Source organism: Lygodium microphyllum, chromosome 20 (genome assembly GCF_053477565.2).
Source record: "Lygodium microphyllum isolate KBCC chromosome 20, Lygodium_microphyllum_v1.1.10, whole genome shotgun sequence".
Taxonomy (NCBI): domain Eukaryota; kingdom Viridiplantae; phylum Streptophyta; class Polypodiopsida; order Schizaeales; family Lygodiaceae; genus Lygodium; species Lygodium microphyllum.
The window spans coordinates 55777296-55794474 of record NC_141154.1 but is presented as its reverse complement, the minus strand read 5'-3'; the positions used below and the strand labels follow the sequence as shown (position 1 = coordinate 55794474).

Below are 17179 nucleotides of genomic sequence, written 5' to 3'. Positions count from 1 at the left end.
AGACCTGTCGCCTGGTCTTGCCCGTGTCGCTAGTCACCTAAGATTGTTTCCTTTGCTCACAAGTTGGCCTGTCGCAACCGACTGCTTGATTGTGACAACTCTTGCTCGTCGAGTCCACCTGAGACTCTTGCAACACTTAAGCTGTCTCTTGCCAGCTCTGATACTAGTTTGTAGTGACATGTCCGGCACAGAGATCGAGACAGTCAGTCATTACGCGCAGTGAGAGACAGAGAGAGTAAGATAGAGCAAAGTAGAGAGTGAGCACGTTTTTAGGTACAATGACGAGTGTACCTTTAGGTTTTTAGATAGATATATGTGTAAGTACAAGTGCTAAGGTGTGTTCACACCCGAGCACATTTAAAGGTGCGAGGCCTTTATTCCCAACATTACTATCCCACTCCACTGTGTGTGTGTGTGTGTGTGTGTGTGTGTGTGTGTGTGTGTGTGTGTGTGTGTGTGTGTTCCTCTGCCCCCGGTCGTGAATATGCAGCAGTCTTCTCTCACATGTGGAGAGTAGTTTCTTTTTTCTGCTATTTACTATTCCACTCCATTGTGTGGGGCTTTGCCATACATTAGGGGTTTGCAATGTATCCGATCTAATATATTACTTTTCTTTGTGAACAAATACAACTTTTATGTTCAATCCGTTGCTCCCTTTTTTGTTTAGTAATAATGCTTGATGTGTTGTTTGTGTTTAATCCAAGCTTCATGTGATTTGTCTACAACAATGCTAATGCAAGTGACTATCTGTAGGTGCTTCCTTTGTGCTTCGATATCATTTACAAAAATAGAATACATCCAAACTTCATTTCAAAGCTAGGTATGAGTATTTTAATCCAACAATCAAAGGAAAATCTATTTAGTTGCATGCATTTCGGAGTTGATACTCATGCATCCCTTCTACTTTGCGGTGCAAAGTGTATGAGCGACTACGTGGTCAGGATGCCCTTAGTTTTGGCAATGAAACCAAAATGTCACACTCTACGAGCTTGACATCAGGACCATTGGGCACACTCTTGTCTATTCAAGAGTTTCGACACACAAAGCACGCGGCTACCTCTTACCTAGTTTGCTCACATGTCGAATCTATGACTAGATGATGGGAGAATGTGTTTACCTATACTTACCACGTTGTAGTCATTGTATTGGGTTGCTTTGTCCTTGATTCAAGTGTATACTTCTTTGCCTTCGATCTCATTTCCTCGTTGACAGGATGGAGAGGAGACACCCATGATGAACTCAAGGAGATGAAGAGAAGAAAAAGGCTTCTTGTTCCATATCTCTCAGTCTCTCACATTCTTAACCAATGTACTCTCGATCTCGTTAACACTCACCAAAGATATGGGTTGGAGAATGAGAAGATAGGATACAAGGAGTGTCACATAACCATGTCCCTCACTCTAGACATACTCTCACACTCCCTCTCCTTCACTCTCACTCTCAAGGTGCAAGAGTTGCAAGAAATCAAGAAGTCAAAATTAGCACACATATGAATAGCTTGTTCCATACGTTTTCATCCGTTTTATACATAGATTCTAGGGTTAGGGTTTTCCCATTCCCCTTGGGCATCTTGCCACAACGATGTGATGAATGAATGAATGAGAGGGCAGGTCACCTATAAATAGGCAAATAGGGGCCACAACTAATAATCAAGTGGCCAAGCCCATAAAGTGGGTGCCGAGGATAGCCTACGTTGCTAAAAAGGAAATGGACTAATGTCGTCTTCATCTAAAGTCTCTAAAGCATGTAAAACGATAGACAAAGACAATGTCAGAGCTCCTAATGTCCTCGTTTGACTTGGGGGATCGAGGGTCACAGGCAAGAGATGATGGTACAAGACACATGTTTGCTAATAGATTAGTACTGAGAGGACTTAGGAGAGCCCCATGCAGCATTTGGGCATGAAGGTGGCATAGTTGTGGATACTTCCCTTGCACCTTGCTTGGGATGGATATATGCCCAACATAAATGAACATACATCCCTTGCATAGTCTCAGCTACAACATTGGCCCTATCTGCACATTGTCACACCAACTATTATTGGAGATACGGAAGTATTGTTCCACAAGATGTATTTGCTAGCTTCATGTGGTGGAGTGAGAGTTAGAAAAGCATTACATATGTGGTCGCATTGTTTAGTATGAGGTCAGAGGGTGTTACGGCTGTGTTTTCCAAGAGGGCTTTGCACCCTTATGCATTCTGAGAATGAGGATGAAATATTTCTAGGGCTGTTCTAATGCGAGTTCTGATGCCACAAAGAGATGCTTGTTGTGAGAGAGAGAGAGTAGCATGTGATGACCCACCTAGGTAGAGGATGCTTATAGAGTTCTTGACCATGGTGAGTGTTGGAGCTCCTTCTCCCGTGATGACTACCTCTTCTGTCCTAGGTCCTCATCACTAAGAAAGTTGAGCCATTATTACTTGCTATAGGAGACGTCTGCTGAGACACTTCAGCCACACACATAGATACAGACTCTCTCTCTCGCTCTCTGGTTTGCAAAAGTGTGAGGGAGGGAAGCATCGAGGGATGTTTGTAAAGACTAAAGGAGAAAATTATACTAAGAAAGGGAAGGAGGGAGAGTCATTAAGGAGTGCTGCCTGCTTCTCTTCAGTTAGATGTTATATAGTAGAATTGTGAACCTTTTGATGCTTTGCAGACAAGAACAAATGCTGTTGCTTGGAACCCACGAGAAGCGTTCAATTTTACTTGTGTAAGTGAATATATTTTATGTAAGTGCACACTTCAGTTGATTTTGGTTTTCCCAGTAGAGCTGAGCTGCTCCTTGGCCTGTGCTAAAGTGCCATGTGGGAAGGTAATTATTGGATTGTCTTTTACATTGTATCACTTTCTATATGTGTTACTGTTTCTCACCTTTGCAGGCTAATGAAGATTGCAATTGTTATTCCTATGACATGCGAAAGCTCAAGAGCTCACTATGCATTCACAAAGATCATGTATCTGCTGTGTAAGTAAGGTCTGCTATAAGTGCAAAAGCAACAATGAAGATATTGTTCAGGAGATAATATTTGTCCTGTCATGCATATGTGGATGTGGTGAGATGCATTTTTGTCATGCAAACTTGCAAAGGCAAGCTACATGTGTCAGAGCTTTTACACTCCGTTACTGTTTTCAGATGTGTCTAGCCATTATTGTCCCTCAATGTGTATTGGCAGTGTTTGATGTAGAAAATTTCTGAGAAGCTAATAACAGCAATGGAGCATAAGATATTAGTGGAGTAAAAATTTCACAGAAACTGAAAATTTTCTTGACCTTCGGGCAGCTGTATATGTTTCGAATATCTTCCTGGTGGACTGTGGTGTCATGATATTATGTTGAGACAATCTCTATGAATCTCTCAGTTTGATCTTAGAAGTTGACTATTGTATGTGGCTTTGCATACTAGTTTTCTGAAGCTAACTTGGCTTTGCATACCATTGTGATAAATTAATTTTCTGTTAGGGCTAGATAGTTTGTGACTTTTCAGGGCCTGGTAGTCTGATCAAAGTGGTTCTGAAACATGGGAGTGCTCTATTGCATCTTCTTTTTTATTTTTCCCAGAGAAAGAAATGAACAAATCCACTTGGGTCAAAATATCCCAAGGCAAAGTATAAAATTAGCCTTGTAAGGGCCTTCCAGAAATATACATGTACACACAACAAAAGGAACTCTGTTACATGGCCTGAATGAATAACCAGTCAGGAGGCCTATAATGCCAAACCATGTGCGGCTAACAATGAGAGAGTGTAGAAGTGTGGTGCATTGTCTACTATAGAGGCAAAGTATGTGGTTGCCGCTGAGGGATGCAAGGAGCCTTTATGGCTTTCACGTTTGGTGAGAGAGCTTGGAATTACAAAGGTTCCTATCCTCCATTGCGATAGCCAGAGTGCTATCATGCTAGTGCAGAATCCTGTCTTTCATGCAAAGACAAAGCACATACAGGTGAAGTATCATTTTATTAGGGATGTACTTGACAGCAAGAGCATTGAGCTTGTCAAGGTACATACAGATGATAACCCTATAGACCTTCTCACAAAGGGTCTTCTAGTAGAGCGATTTGCTCATTGCCGCCAGATGATGGGGGTTGGATAGTATATGTGTATTTCAGCTTTGTACACACAGACTTAGCTGATTCTTTCCTCTACCTTCAGGCACATTGCCTTTAGGTGGGAGGTTGTTGAGAATAAAGGGTCACCGTGCCTTTTACAGTGTTTGGGTGTGCACGCACCCTTACACGTACTTTATATATATTATCAAAAACCTAGTGGTACACTTCATCATTGTACCTACATCGAGTCTTACTTCTTTCTCTCTCCCTCACTCTGTACTCTGCACTCTCCCTCTCTCACTGTGCATACCTCAGCCTCTCTTGTCCCGATCCTCGTGCCCACGACAACATAAAATGATAACTTTCTCAAGAAATTTGTAACAAATGTATCTGGTGATTGACTGTCATTTCGGTACTGTAGACTGTGGTAGTTAATTTTTCTTTTCTGAATGTCACATATATGCCTGGCAAGCTAACCTGTGCTATGCAGATACTGAATTTTGTCTAAATGCCACTCTAGTCAGCCTCAGATCTTATCTAGAGCTATGGAGACTTGTATTCGATATGTTTGGACTTCTGCCTTGTAGAGTTTTATATGCAGTTGTCCGCAAGTGCGGGTGCATTTGATATTTACATACTATATTTGTATTGATAGTGCAATTGATGTGATGCGGTGATGGTTGTACAGAATGGACATTGACTATTCTCCTACAGGACGTGAATTTGTTACTGGATCTTATGATAGAACGGTGTGTGCCTATCCAGACTTGTCATAAATATTTTCATTTGTTTCTGAATCTTAAGAATGATGAGACAAACTGATAGCTGTGTGTGCATAGGTTCGCATTTTTACCTACAATGGTGGTCATAGTAGGGAGGTATACCATACAAAGCGAATGCAAAGGTGTCTAATATGCCTTTTTAATAAAAACTGTCATAATGAGCAATGTTTGCAAAATACATATCTTACCTTGCTTCTGATTATTTCAGGGTTTTCTGTGTTAAGTTTAGCTGTGATGCCACATATGTTCTCTCTGGAAGTGATGACACTAATGTACGCCTTTGGAAGGCTCAAGCAGCAGAACAACTTGGAGTGGTATGCATTTTTAATTCATCAAGGATTTGCCTAGTGGTATATGAAAGGATACAGGACTAACCGGGAACTTCTTTCCAGACACTTCCAAGAGAGAAACGTAAACATACTTATTTGAATGCTTTGAAGGAGCGTTACAAACATCTGCCTGAGATAAAAAGAATTGACAGGTGGTGTTTCTTAGTAGTATTTTTATTTCCTTTTCCTGTTATGCTTGTGTTCAGATTTTCCTTCAGAGCTGTAAGTTCTTGCACGGCCCATAGATGAGTCTATGATCAATTTGCTGATAAGAAAGTGCATTTAGATGTTGCTTTCTTATGCTTGACTTGTATTTATTTTTCGTGTAAGTTGTACGTTTTCTACAAAATTTTGCAGATGCTTGGAACCTAATACATACTCTGTTGCAGGCATCGGCATCTTCCAAAGCCTATCTATAAGGCTGCCAAGTTGCGCCGGACAGTCTATGATGCTGAAAGGCGACGTGAAGAGAGGAAACGAGCTCATAGTGCTCCAGGGGCTGTGCCTTACTTACCAGCGCGCAAGAAGCGCATAATAGCAGAGCTAGAGTGACAACACAGGATTCGGGTAACAGACTTCCTGCAGGGATTGCTGGATTGCTGAAATTGAGAAGCTCACCTGCAGTTATGAATTGCAAGAGAGTGACAGAGTTTATCAGATGTTGAGGTATGGAGAAGAAATGGTACAGAGAGCCAGGCAAATGACAGCCAATCATGTCAGACAAAATCTGTGACATCATGCATCGTCATCTGTACAAGCAGACTGTTCTCTCGACTTCTTTAGAAGAAGTATAGCTCCATTTGAGGGAGCAGCACATGATGCCATTCAGAACGGGAGGCTTGATTGGCACATGTTCCAAATTTTGCTTACTGAACTCTCCCTGTTGTAAATTCTTAAACGAGCTCATGTATTTATGTTTGAATGGTTATGGAAGACTTGAGCAGATAAGTTATGGGCATCCTGTGCATCTAATTTTCTAGCCATTTCTTTGCTCTGTACTTAGCTGTATGCACGACCAATTTAGAGTGGAGCAGGAACAATCTTTCCAAGGTGTGTGCTTCCAACCCTTTCACCAAAAGATCTTACATTAAACCTGAGAGGCGTTACTGTCAGACATGGTCGTTTCACAGGTTCATGGATGCCCAAGCCCTAATTATGGGTGGCCTCTTTTTGTTTATTTGATTTTTGGCCAACCTCTTTTCTGGTAGGGCAACTCCTGTATTTTCCTCTATAAGAGGGAGGGAGGGTGGTGATAGTCACTCAGTTTTGCACTTTCAGATTCTTGGTGTGAAGAGAGGAAGCCTGTGGAGTGTTTGAGATGGCGTTCAATTGTATTCTTGATTCTCCTATTGGAATCCTGTGTTGCTTGTGTGTGTTTGCTGTTGTGCATTGTCTTTCCTTTGTCTGCAGACATTAAGGTTTGTTGACAGGGTATGGCCATGATCTATTTATAATGATTGTCGGGTATTGTGGCATTGACATTTGGCTTTGCCTTTGTTAACTGTGGTTCCATTTGATCATGTGTTAACAGCTCTCATTGTGAGATGGCCTGTGTGTGTTTAACTGCATTCGCAGAGGATATCCCTGGATGCTTTAGTTTGTGGTTTTCATTTTTCTGTTATGGTTGCTTATATGCATTCAGTCGCGTTTTATTGTTATAGCTTGAGTCTGTAAAAGTCACCACCTCGTTTCAGCTTGATTCTTTGCATGCATTCACACTCCCTTCGCTACTCTCCCTGAGGTAATGTGCAAATAATTATGATTTATCAGTTTTCTTGTGATTGAGAGGTTCATTGTTTGGACATTTATCATGGAGCTGTGGTGCTAACTAGTGCTTTTCATGGAGTGTGCTGGATTCCTCCAACCTTTTAAGGAGACTCTGTTTCCATCGCTGTTGTGGTGGATGGTGGTCATGCACAGAAAGGTGAAGAGAGACAATGTTGTCATGGTGTCAGATTTGCAGAAGATGCAGAAGATATGCTATTGCTGTATGGTGGCAATCATGGTCGTACAGTGGTGGAGAGGGGGTATTATTTTACTCATCGTATTTGATATGCCATCAAGCTCTCATTCAAGCAACTCCAAAATCTTGGAGTGCTATTCCTAGAGTCAAGTTCATGATGGGATATATGACATGATATGCTTATGTGATCTTGCATGAGGGTATTTGAAGGATATCTATGTTCAAAGCTACATTCCCACTGTCATGGAGCTTGTGTGGCTATAGGAGGTGCATGGTGGCTATCTTGACTACCTTCTCAACCAAATTATGACAGTTGGACTTTGCCTTCTCAAAGGAATTATGACAGTCAGACTTCTTCAGGGTGCTTTCTCACTGAGGTACATCCAGCAGGAATGCGTGTTGGAGTATCCACAATGCACCCTTGGGTACTCTTGTTCTTTACATGTTTACTTGCACTCTAAGAGGGTGCTGGAAGTGGGCATTTCAGGAAGCTCGTGGATCTTCAAGCCCTAATTTACAAGTGGCCTCTTAGAGCCTATTTGGTTGTTGGACGCACGCACGCATGCACACATGTATGTACGCATGCATGAATGTACGTGGAGAGAGAGAGAGCGAGCGAGCGAGTGAGCGTGTGTAGTCTATGCTCTAATGCTGAACGGTTGTATTCTTGATTCCATAGTAGATTCAAGTTCTTGCCTATATTGTTTATTTTGCTCATGTTGAAACTGGCCTTTGGGTGTAAATTTGTTAATGCCATTTAATGGTAAGCATTTGTTAATATGAAAATTGGATTATAAACCATCAAAAAATCGGTCTAGGTCACTTTTAATTTTTGTCTCTCTTCCTTTTGAAGCAAGATTGGAAGAAATTGTTGTTTCATATTCAATGGTCAAGTAGGCCATCATTTCTAGGTTAAACTTTGCGAAAGCAAATCATACATTAGATTGTGACATGTGGAGAATGATTCACAATTAAAAAGGTGAGTAAAGCTTGTATCTCCTAAAGCTAGGAACTAGCTACATTGACAATGTGGTTATGATGAGGATCATGTGCTTTCTTTGTAGATTATATGTGGCACTCATGTTTGGTTATGCAAGCTCATTTAGAGAAACATTGGATTTTTGCTTTAGTATTTTTATCTTCCATAGTTGAAATAATTGATGTTTGAATTGTAAACTACAATAGAATACCCAAGTTCTATTTCTTTGTAATTCATGTTGACCAAGAAGATATGTCTTCTTGTATTGACAAGCATAGCAATGCACTATTGTACCAAGTATTGTTCTTTTGGAGATGCATGATTGGACTCTTTCCTTTGGAATCAAATTTGCCTCATCTCAATGTTTGAGAAGCTTGCGTGCAAGTGAGGTAGTACCACACATCTACTATGATATTCCATAGATAGTTATAATATTTTAATGGTCGACAATTGAATCTCAATTTTGAAGCTAAAAAATTGGAAAATTATTGCAAGCTATTTGTAAGGTTTTGAAAAGGCTTACTCAACATTGCTTCAAATTAAGTGTATAATACAGATTTTGAGAAAACCATGTTGGAGGAACTCAGACAAATGGTCTTGTGAGTTGGGATAAGGGTTTCTCTTTGATTTCCTTTAAAAATTGAGTTTCACAAAATTGAGGGTAGAGATCATTTATTCCAATTTTTACCAATATATGAAGTTTTTGAAATAAACACAATATTACTGAGTCTGGAAATTTTTCCATTTTTATTTTTTGAATATTAAAAAAGTGGTACTCGAATAACATGCCTATAAGTTTCTCAAAATGATATGATGTTACCTATCATTGAAAAGCACTTGAAAAATGGAATCTATTGAGCTATAGAGTGCTTCGTTTGGAGTTATACTGCTCAAGTTATGACAAATCCAAAGATTTGATCGCATGTCTCAAACTTATGGGAAATTTTCATATTCCCCAATAATATGATAATAGACTTTGCTTTGAAGTACATGATAGTGCAAGCTACCTATGTATGCTAGGATTTTGAATGTAGAGTAAATAAGCTATCATTGGGAAGAAATGAAAAGAGAGACCCTTGGATATGTGCATTATGTTTTATCTGTCAGGATCAAGGCTAAGTTTTTAAAGTTGCTAGGAAACCTTGAACCTTTAGACATTTCGCGATGAAGGATAGGTTCATTAGTGTGTATCTTTTCATTGCCATACAGCTACTACAAGGAGATTATGGCTCAATTTTAATCATCATAGACATGTTGATCAATGTGGATCATTTTATCCTCAAGAAAACCTTTAACCATTAAATATTGTTGAACTCTACATCATATGGCGAAGAAAAATAAGCTCCACTTTTACCACCCCTATGGTCGATGGGTCCCATTGGGCATCCAAAAAGAGGCCAAATTTTGAAAAATATTCTCCCTTTTTAGGAATGGCTTTTTCCCCCCCAACCTCTTTTTATATCATGTAGAGTCAAGAGAAGTATTGTTTGGTATCTTTCTTTAAGAAACACTTCTTATTTGATTATTCTCTTACCTTCATTTATGAATCTTTTTATCTAATTTATCCTTCTATGCTTACATAGCCATAGCCACACAATCACCAATATCTTCTACACAATCCTTAACTTCTCTCTTTTTTACATTTACATTTTTATCATTATTTTACAGTCTTCTTACTTTCTCCTAAGTGGCATTCCTCTCCTCTTAAGTAGCATTCTTCTCAAATCTATTTCAATGGTATTCAGATGTCAACAAAGGCATCGTTGTGATTCTTAGTTATTTATGTACATAATACAAAGGATGAGCATAATAAATGGGAACGAGCAATGTTTAAGAAGGATTTACTAGTTTATATGCAACATTCAACAATTGGGCCTCATTTAGTCCATAGCCCTCATGTATTATAGAATCATTGGAGTAGCTTTCTTAAGTTTTGGGGGACTCGAGATTGTGGTCTTGTTGTCTCAGTTCAACATGTTTATAGTGCAAATGACTTAAAACTACCCCTTAAAAATGCTTGATACATCTTTCCCTCAAATTGTAAGTCACTAATTTCATGTTTTTACTTTTTACTTGCTAATTAGATTATTTTTCTTACCTAATGTTTTCTCTTTGAATATTGTCAAGGATCAGGCTTTAAAAAGCTTGATTGGAACATACAAATCTCTCCATGTGGATTTGGATGAGAAAATGATGATTGGAACACGATTTCAAAATCACAAGATTTTTTTCTATAAGTACATACACAGTGTCCACATAAAAAAATTGTATGGTTCTTTTAAATTATTTTCTTTTAGTTCTATTGTATGACCCATTTTGGATGAGTGGTCACTTTAGGCATTGAAGTTAAGATGATACATGGCGTTCATAGTCCACTAAATTTAAAAAAGCTTCAAGATCTATAAGCCTTCCGTGGTTCTTACCAATTCACCTTTTCACATCTCTCTTCATAACCACTAATATACATCATTTTCTATGTTTGTTTATAAGTATAAAAATGAAGATTTTTTCCTTTCCAACTTTGAAGAAGGATGGAATGAAGAATGTTGAAATGCTAGACTTCATCACTGACATAATTCCTTCGCATATTCCAACAGCCATACCCAAGAATATTTATTAACACATAACACACAAACAATAACCTTGATAATCAGGAAATGAGACAGAAATAAAGATTAATCAGCAGTGACCAACAAAACATGGCGTATTCATTCCTTGCATTCGGTTTCATTCATTTGATCTCAAGAAATACAATTGCTAGAATATCAAGACAGCATGTAATACAGGTAACATACCACATGGCATTTATGGCCACTTTTACATAGGTTGATGTCAAGTAACTATATACATATATCAAAGTAAAAAGACTAAGAAAATATTGGAATTCCAACCCTAAGGATTTATGCCCTAACACATGGCACAGCTCGGTGGATGACTCAAACTGGCATAGTCATGACTCGAATCCACAACCATAAAGTGAAATGCTAGATGACCCAAAGAACATAGTTATGCCTTACACCTCTTAACAAGCTACACTGAGCTACCATGAGTAGAGCCCCTCTAGGATACTCATAGTCCTCTTCTACAATTGCATAACCAATTCTAAGTGCCAATCAAAATGATCTATGAAGTATGAAGAACCAAAAAAGAAGTAAGAACATCAACCCTATAACCAACTAAAAGGAAATAGGAACATAGACAATAATGTCTCTACATGAAGATATTTGAACTTGAGAATGCTAATCACCATGTCTTGCAGGTAAAGCATAATCCATCTTCTAAAACTCCTCATGTACTTCATTAACCACCTCTCAAACTACATCACTACCATCAGGTGCATGAAAGTGCTTGTGCTGCAATAAAGTAGCCATATAATCTTCACTATTTCTCTTAGTTTCCAAAGCATCCTGCAACTTCAATTCCAAGTCATGACACCTCTCTTCCAACATAGATATATTCTCATGCAATGCTTCTTTCTCATGACAATCAACATGATGCAGCTTTGAAACAAATACATCTTTAAACATAGTATAAGGTCTAGAAACCAAGACATCCAGATTTTGGCAACCTTTTGCCATGCTTACTTCATCTCCAAAACCAAAGCATCATGAATATCATGATATTCCGATTTAAGTACCACAGATCCATCAATATCAACATTCAAATTTTGAAGTATTTGCTACTCAACCACTTTCAAAGGGTGAAATCTATCCAACAATAATTTATAATCAACCTGCAACTTCCCATACATATCCATAAACTACTGCACCTTATCTAAACACTTAGTCTTAAGCTCCTTAGTCCACTTTTCAAACAATTGTACTAAAATTTTATTATGCTCAATAAGCTGCTGCAACTATGCAATCTGAGCATGATGCTATGAGAACAAGGCATGATAATCAACCCTTTTCTGCTACAACTGCTGAGACAAAACCTTAGACTTCATCCTCTTAGTTTGCAACTGATCCTGCAATCTTGTAACTTCTACTGCAGTCCCTGAATTAGCCAGCTCATATTGCTTCAAGTACATCATAACTCTTTGCATCATAGCCATATCATCTGTCATGCTACTAACCATAAAAGTATCAGCCCCTAACTAACCCAAAGCGGATGGAATATCAAATATGTGAGTAGACACAATATCTTTACCCAATCCATTCTTAATGGAAACAAGAGTATCATCACAAACATTTGATGGCTTATCTTCAGGCTGAGCCCCACCCCGAAGCCAAAATTTTCCAAAATTTTTGCTTCTTTTTCATTGAATGTGTATTATCTAAAGACTTCAAAGCATCCATTTTAACGTGCTTATCCACATGCATTACATGATCCAAACCCATATGCTTTCCATGGTCTTCAACAAATTCCAAGGCCACTTGCCTAACATAAGCCTCCTGATACCTTGCTTGAAGCAAAGCCCTATAGATGGCATATTTATCCTCATCACCCTCAAAAAGAGTATTAGCATTCTCACTATCTTTACCAATACTATTATCATCAGTCATAGTATCGGGATCACATGTATCAATGGATATAGAATCAAGAGTCCACTTCAACAAAGCATCCATAGTCAAATCTAGAAATTACATCCGAGCATAAAAGCATCCCATTTGAGACTTATAGAACACTTTCTTTTTTTTTAGCACTTTAATTTCAGTCATAAGTCGATCATGCATCACACTGGCCCAATTAGGTGTACCCATGATTTCAGCATAATAGATGAGACCATATGTCTCACAAGCAATAGAGTCAGTTTTAATGAACATCATAATTTTTTCCATAAACCATCTGAGGTGCATCTTTTGGGCTACATCAATTTGCTTCAAGACATAGACATTACGTGGACATGTAGCATCCCCAAATGCTTGAAACATTTGCTCATCCGAACATCACCACAATGTAGCATTGACATTCATGGGTAATACAAAAACATGACTCACCACTGTTGTAGTAAGATCAATGCGACTAGCAATCTTTGAGATATCCTCAAAATGTCAAGTTGAACTGAAGCATGTGCATTTGCTGTCCATGTTGCCTAAGGCAAGCATGCAAAATCATAAAGCCCAATCTTCTTCAACCATGCTTTGATGGGAGCATGATTAACATCCAAGACCAATGTAGAATCTACAAACGGTGTTTCTACAGCACTAGAGCTAGCTACTCGAGGTGGAGCTTTCAGTGCTGCCTCAACATCATGTTGCTATTTAGACCATTCCTAGTTCATTCCTGGTTAAGCCGGGTCAAAATCTGCATCATTATCATCATCCTTGCGAGGACGCTTTTGCATAGACAGTCATTTGGCTGAGATGCGTTGAGTAGAAGGCATGGTGCAGATTGCAGTTCTATTCACAGAAGAAGATGGTGAGAAGGAGGAAGACACAAATGAAGTTGTCGTCATCTCCATTTGAACCTGCAAGTCCAAGTCTTCTAAGTGTCGAGAACTTTTTGTGCCATTAGTCCTATCATCATGATAACCAGAAGACCACTCTTTATCATCACTGCATGTCACTATTGAATTTGTACACCAATGTAAAATTCAATTAATCTTTGAATAATAAGGTTACACCAATCTTTTCAACTTGAACCCATTAATTGTATACAGGCTCTCAACACATTGCCTTGCAAATCTTTTAATAAAAATGTACCCTGACCAAGATCTTTTAAAATTACAAACGGACCTACATAACGAAGCTTTAATTTTCCAGGGAATTTACCGAGTCGGGAATGATAAACAACGACCCAATCACATTCCTGAAATTTTTTCTTTTTAATATGATTGTTTACCCAAGCCTACCTCCGTTGCTAGGTAACTCCTAAAACGTAGGCAACTAACACCTTATTCTCTTCTAACTTTAGGAGTTGTTTCAACCTATGCTGCATCGACTCCTTAGGATCCAACTTATGTGCAACTACAATTCTCAAACTTGGTACCATAAATTACATATGTACTGCAGCCTCTAATCCATACACCAGTCTGAAGGGTGTGAGTCATGTTGTCACCTTACATGCAATTCTAAAAGCCCACAATGCTGAATCAAGCTTAGCATCCCAATCTTCCCTATTATCCTCAACAATCTTCTTCAAAATCCGAAGTAAAATCTTATTAGAACTTTCTACTTGCCCATTAGACTAAGGATGATATGGGGTAGATTTCTTATGTAAAATCATACACCTGATAGTCAATTCTTGGATAACCTAATTTGAGAAATACTTTTCTCGATCACTAATTAACTCTATAGGACAACCAAAAGAACTTGATCATAATGTTAGAATATAAAAACTTAGCCACACTAGCTACTTTATTATCCTTCAGTGCTTGAGCTTCAACCCATTTAGGACAATAGTTCCATACAAACCAAAATATATCTATTCCTAGTCCTTTTTTATGGTGGCTTAATTGCCCCAAAAATATCAAATTCCCACTTCTAAAAAGGCTCAAGTGGCAATACAAGATGATCTTGCATCCTATCCTTGTCAAGAGGCTGACCATCCTTCAAACATTGCAAACATTCTTTGGCATACTGATGGGCATCCTGTAAGATAGTAGGCCACCACAAACCTACCTGCAATATTTTTCTGCCTGTGATCTCACCAAAAAAATGATCACCTAACAATTCGGAGTGAGCTTCATGAAGGACCTGTGGCTACTTGTATTCAGAAACACATCTTCTCAAGACATTATCTACTCCCCTTCTGTAAAACGTATTCATAATGACCTGAAATGATCTACTCTTTCATGCCAATCTTCATCTTTGATCAACTGTAAGGTGTGCATGCATAACCCCTTCCTTCAGGAAATGCAACATCTAATCATAATGTGAGTCAAGATCGAGAACTTGAACTTTAAAAAGTTCAACATCTGGAAGTTGATCAGAAACTCCAACTTTAGGGTCATCATTCTCCAATCTACTTAAATAATCAGCCACACTGTATGCTCTTTACTAGGAGCATGAATAACTTTGAAATCAAACTCTTGCAGCAATAGCATCCATCAAGCTAGCCTACATGTTAACTTAGGTGGTTTGTTGATAAAAAAACAATAATTCTTGATGATCCACATGAAAGATTACTTGATTTCCTAACAAGTAATGTCTAAATTTTTACATAGAAAAAACTATCCCAAGTTCTTCTAGGGGCACTCAATCTTTTGCTAGCAAAATAAATTGTTCTAAACCACCTAGGTATCTTATCTTGCATAAGCATAGCTCCCACTACAAGATTAGAAGCATCAACAAATACATGAAAATGTAAATCCCATATAGGAGGTTGCAATATCGGAGCCACCACTAGCATCTTCTTAAGAACATTGAAAGCCTTGTCCTGTTCTACCCTCCACACAAATTGCATACCTTTCTTAGTCAATGTAGTAAGAGGGAAACAAATATGAGACAAATATCTCAAATACTTGATATTCCATTTCACTTGACCCACATCTCATGACCTCCTACACATTGGTTGGAGCTTTTTCCTTCTAAATCATAGCTATTTTCCTTGGGTCTATAGCCATGCCTTCCTTAGAAAGAAAATGTCCCAAAAGTACACCTTGCTTTGTAGCAAAAACATATTTGAAACGATTCAAAGACATGCCAAATTTTCTACACCTTTCAAAGCATAAGATGTTTTAAATGATCCCTTTTCATTCCAAATACACAAAAATCATTTATAAAGACCCTCATAAAAGTTGTTAAATAGGGCTCAAAAGTCTTGTGAACAGCTCCTTGAAACTCAAGAGGACCATTTTTCAAGCCAAAGCTCATCAGTGTACTAACATAAGCTCCCCATTTTGTAATAAAAGTAGTTTTATCCATATCATCCGGGTGCATCCTGATCTGATTATAACCTGGAAACCCATCCTGAAAACTATACATTTCATGTCCTGCTACATCATCAAGCAAGGAATCAATAAAAGGAATTGGAAAAGGGTTAATAACTATAGCTGCATTAACTTTTTGTAATCCACACACCCCGTGTCACCCCCCACGACAGATCTTCCCATTCTTCTTAGGCACTACAACAGTGGGAGACAACCAAGTCACCTCATTAACTGGCTTAATAAATCCAACCCTCCCCAACTTGTCAATTTCCTCCTTAACTTGCTTAGCATAATTGGGGTTCATTCTATACCACTTTTGAATAATAGGCTTAGCATCCTTTTTCTAGTTTATCCCATGCTGACACACTGTCGAATCAAACCCTATCATGTCTTTATAGTCCCAAGAAAAAACTTCTGAAACTCCTGATATAATTTGATAAGGTCCTGTTTAAATTATTCCTCTACATGAATACTCATTTTGATAGGTTTTCCTTCCCCTTGCTCATTTAGGTTAACCTCCTGAACCTCATCTTCAACTACCATTGTAGATCTTCTCATAGTATGCTCATACCTCTACTCAGCTTGAAGAATAGCCTTCTTTCCTTCCTCTTTCTACATATTAGGGTCATCCTTATCCTTAACATCTTTAGATTGCCGATTTTCAAATTCTTTTCCTAACTTATTTTCACAAAGACCAATTCTTGAGTCCTGAATTAATTTATTCTCCTTATTCCCTAACCTCTCCTGGAAATCAAGTTGCTTCTGAGCTTTAGAAAAATTAAATGAATGATGTCTAAACAAGTTTCAAACCACAAATTTGCATGTTTGTTGGTCCAGAACTACATTTCCCCTAGTTATAGGAGACTCTTGATACTCTTGAATGATGCCATCAACATCAATCTCAAAGACAAGAACTATTGAGTGATTTGATTGCAAAAATAATTCATCTTCATCATCTTCCACCTCATCAACCAGATTAATAGTTTGAGCCACCACAGGTCTAGCAGAACTTTTCAACATGACTTTATTGACTATGTATAATTGAATCTCCTTAAGCCCCCGAGGAATACATACATAATCATTTCCCTGGTCCTGTTTCAACTTGGCCAACTTGAACCAAGGTTTGCCCAAAAGCATCTTATAAGAATCTCCAATTTCTGACATCCTTAAAACCACAAAACTTACCCTAAACTTCAAACCTGCCACTTTAATCAATTGGTTCCGTAGAATACCCAAAGGGTGTAATCTTCTCTGATCTGCCATCCTA

At 38.4% G+C, this 17179-nt stretch overlaps 1 protein-coding gene across 3 annotated transcripts in view; it reads left to right on the top strand.

The window, feature by feature from the left end:
* Window positions 1-6494, top strand: part of LOC148018916 (WD repeat and SOF domain-containing protein 1) — a 133587-nt gene extending 127093 nt beyond the window's left edge. For 2 of the 3 annotated variants that reach the window (XM_087701218.1, XM_087701217.1), the window contains exons 12-18: window positions 2658-2711; window positions 2881-2966; window positions 4735-4795; window positions 4886-4950; window positions 5037-5142; window positions 5221-5309; window positions 5547-6493. In XM_087701218.1, the coding sequence (XP_087557344.1) occupies window positions 2658-2711; window positions 2881-2966; window positions 4735-4795; window positions 4886-4950; window positions 5037-5142; window positions 5221-5309; window positions 5547-5709 (624 nt within the window). In that variant the 3' untranslated portion in view covers window positions 5710-6493. Of the gene's footprint in view, window positions 1-2657; window positions 2712-2880; window positions 2967-4734; window positions 4796-4885; window positions 4951-5036; window positions 5143-5220; window positions 5310-5546 lie in introns of all 3 variants that reach the window. The other variant, XM_087701219.1, reaches the window with a different exon arrangement.
* The last annotated feature ends 10685 nt before the right edge of the window (window positions 6495-17179 follow it).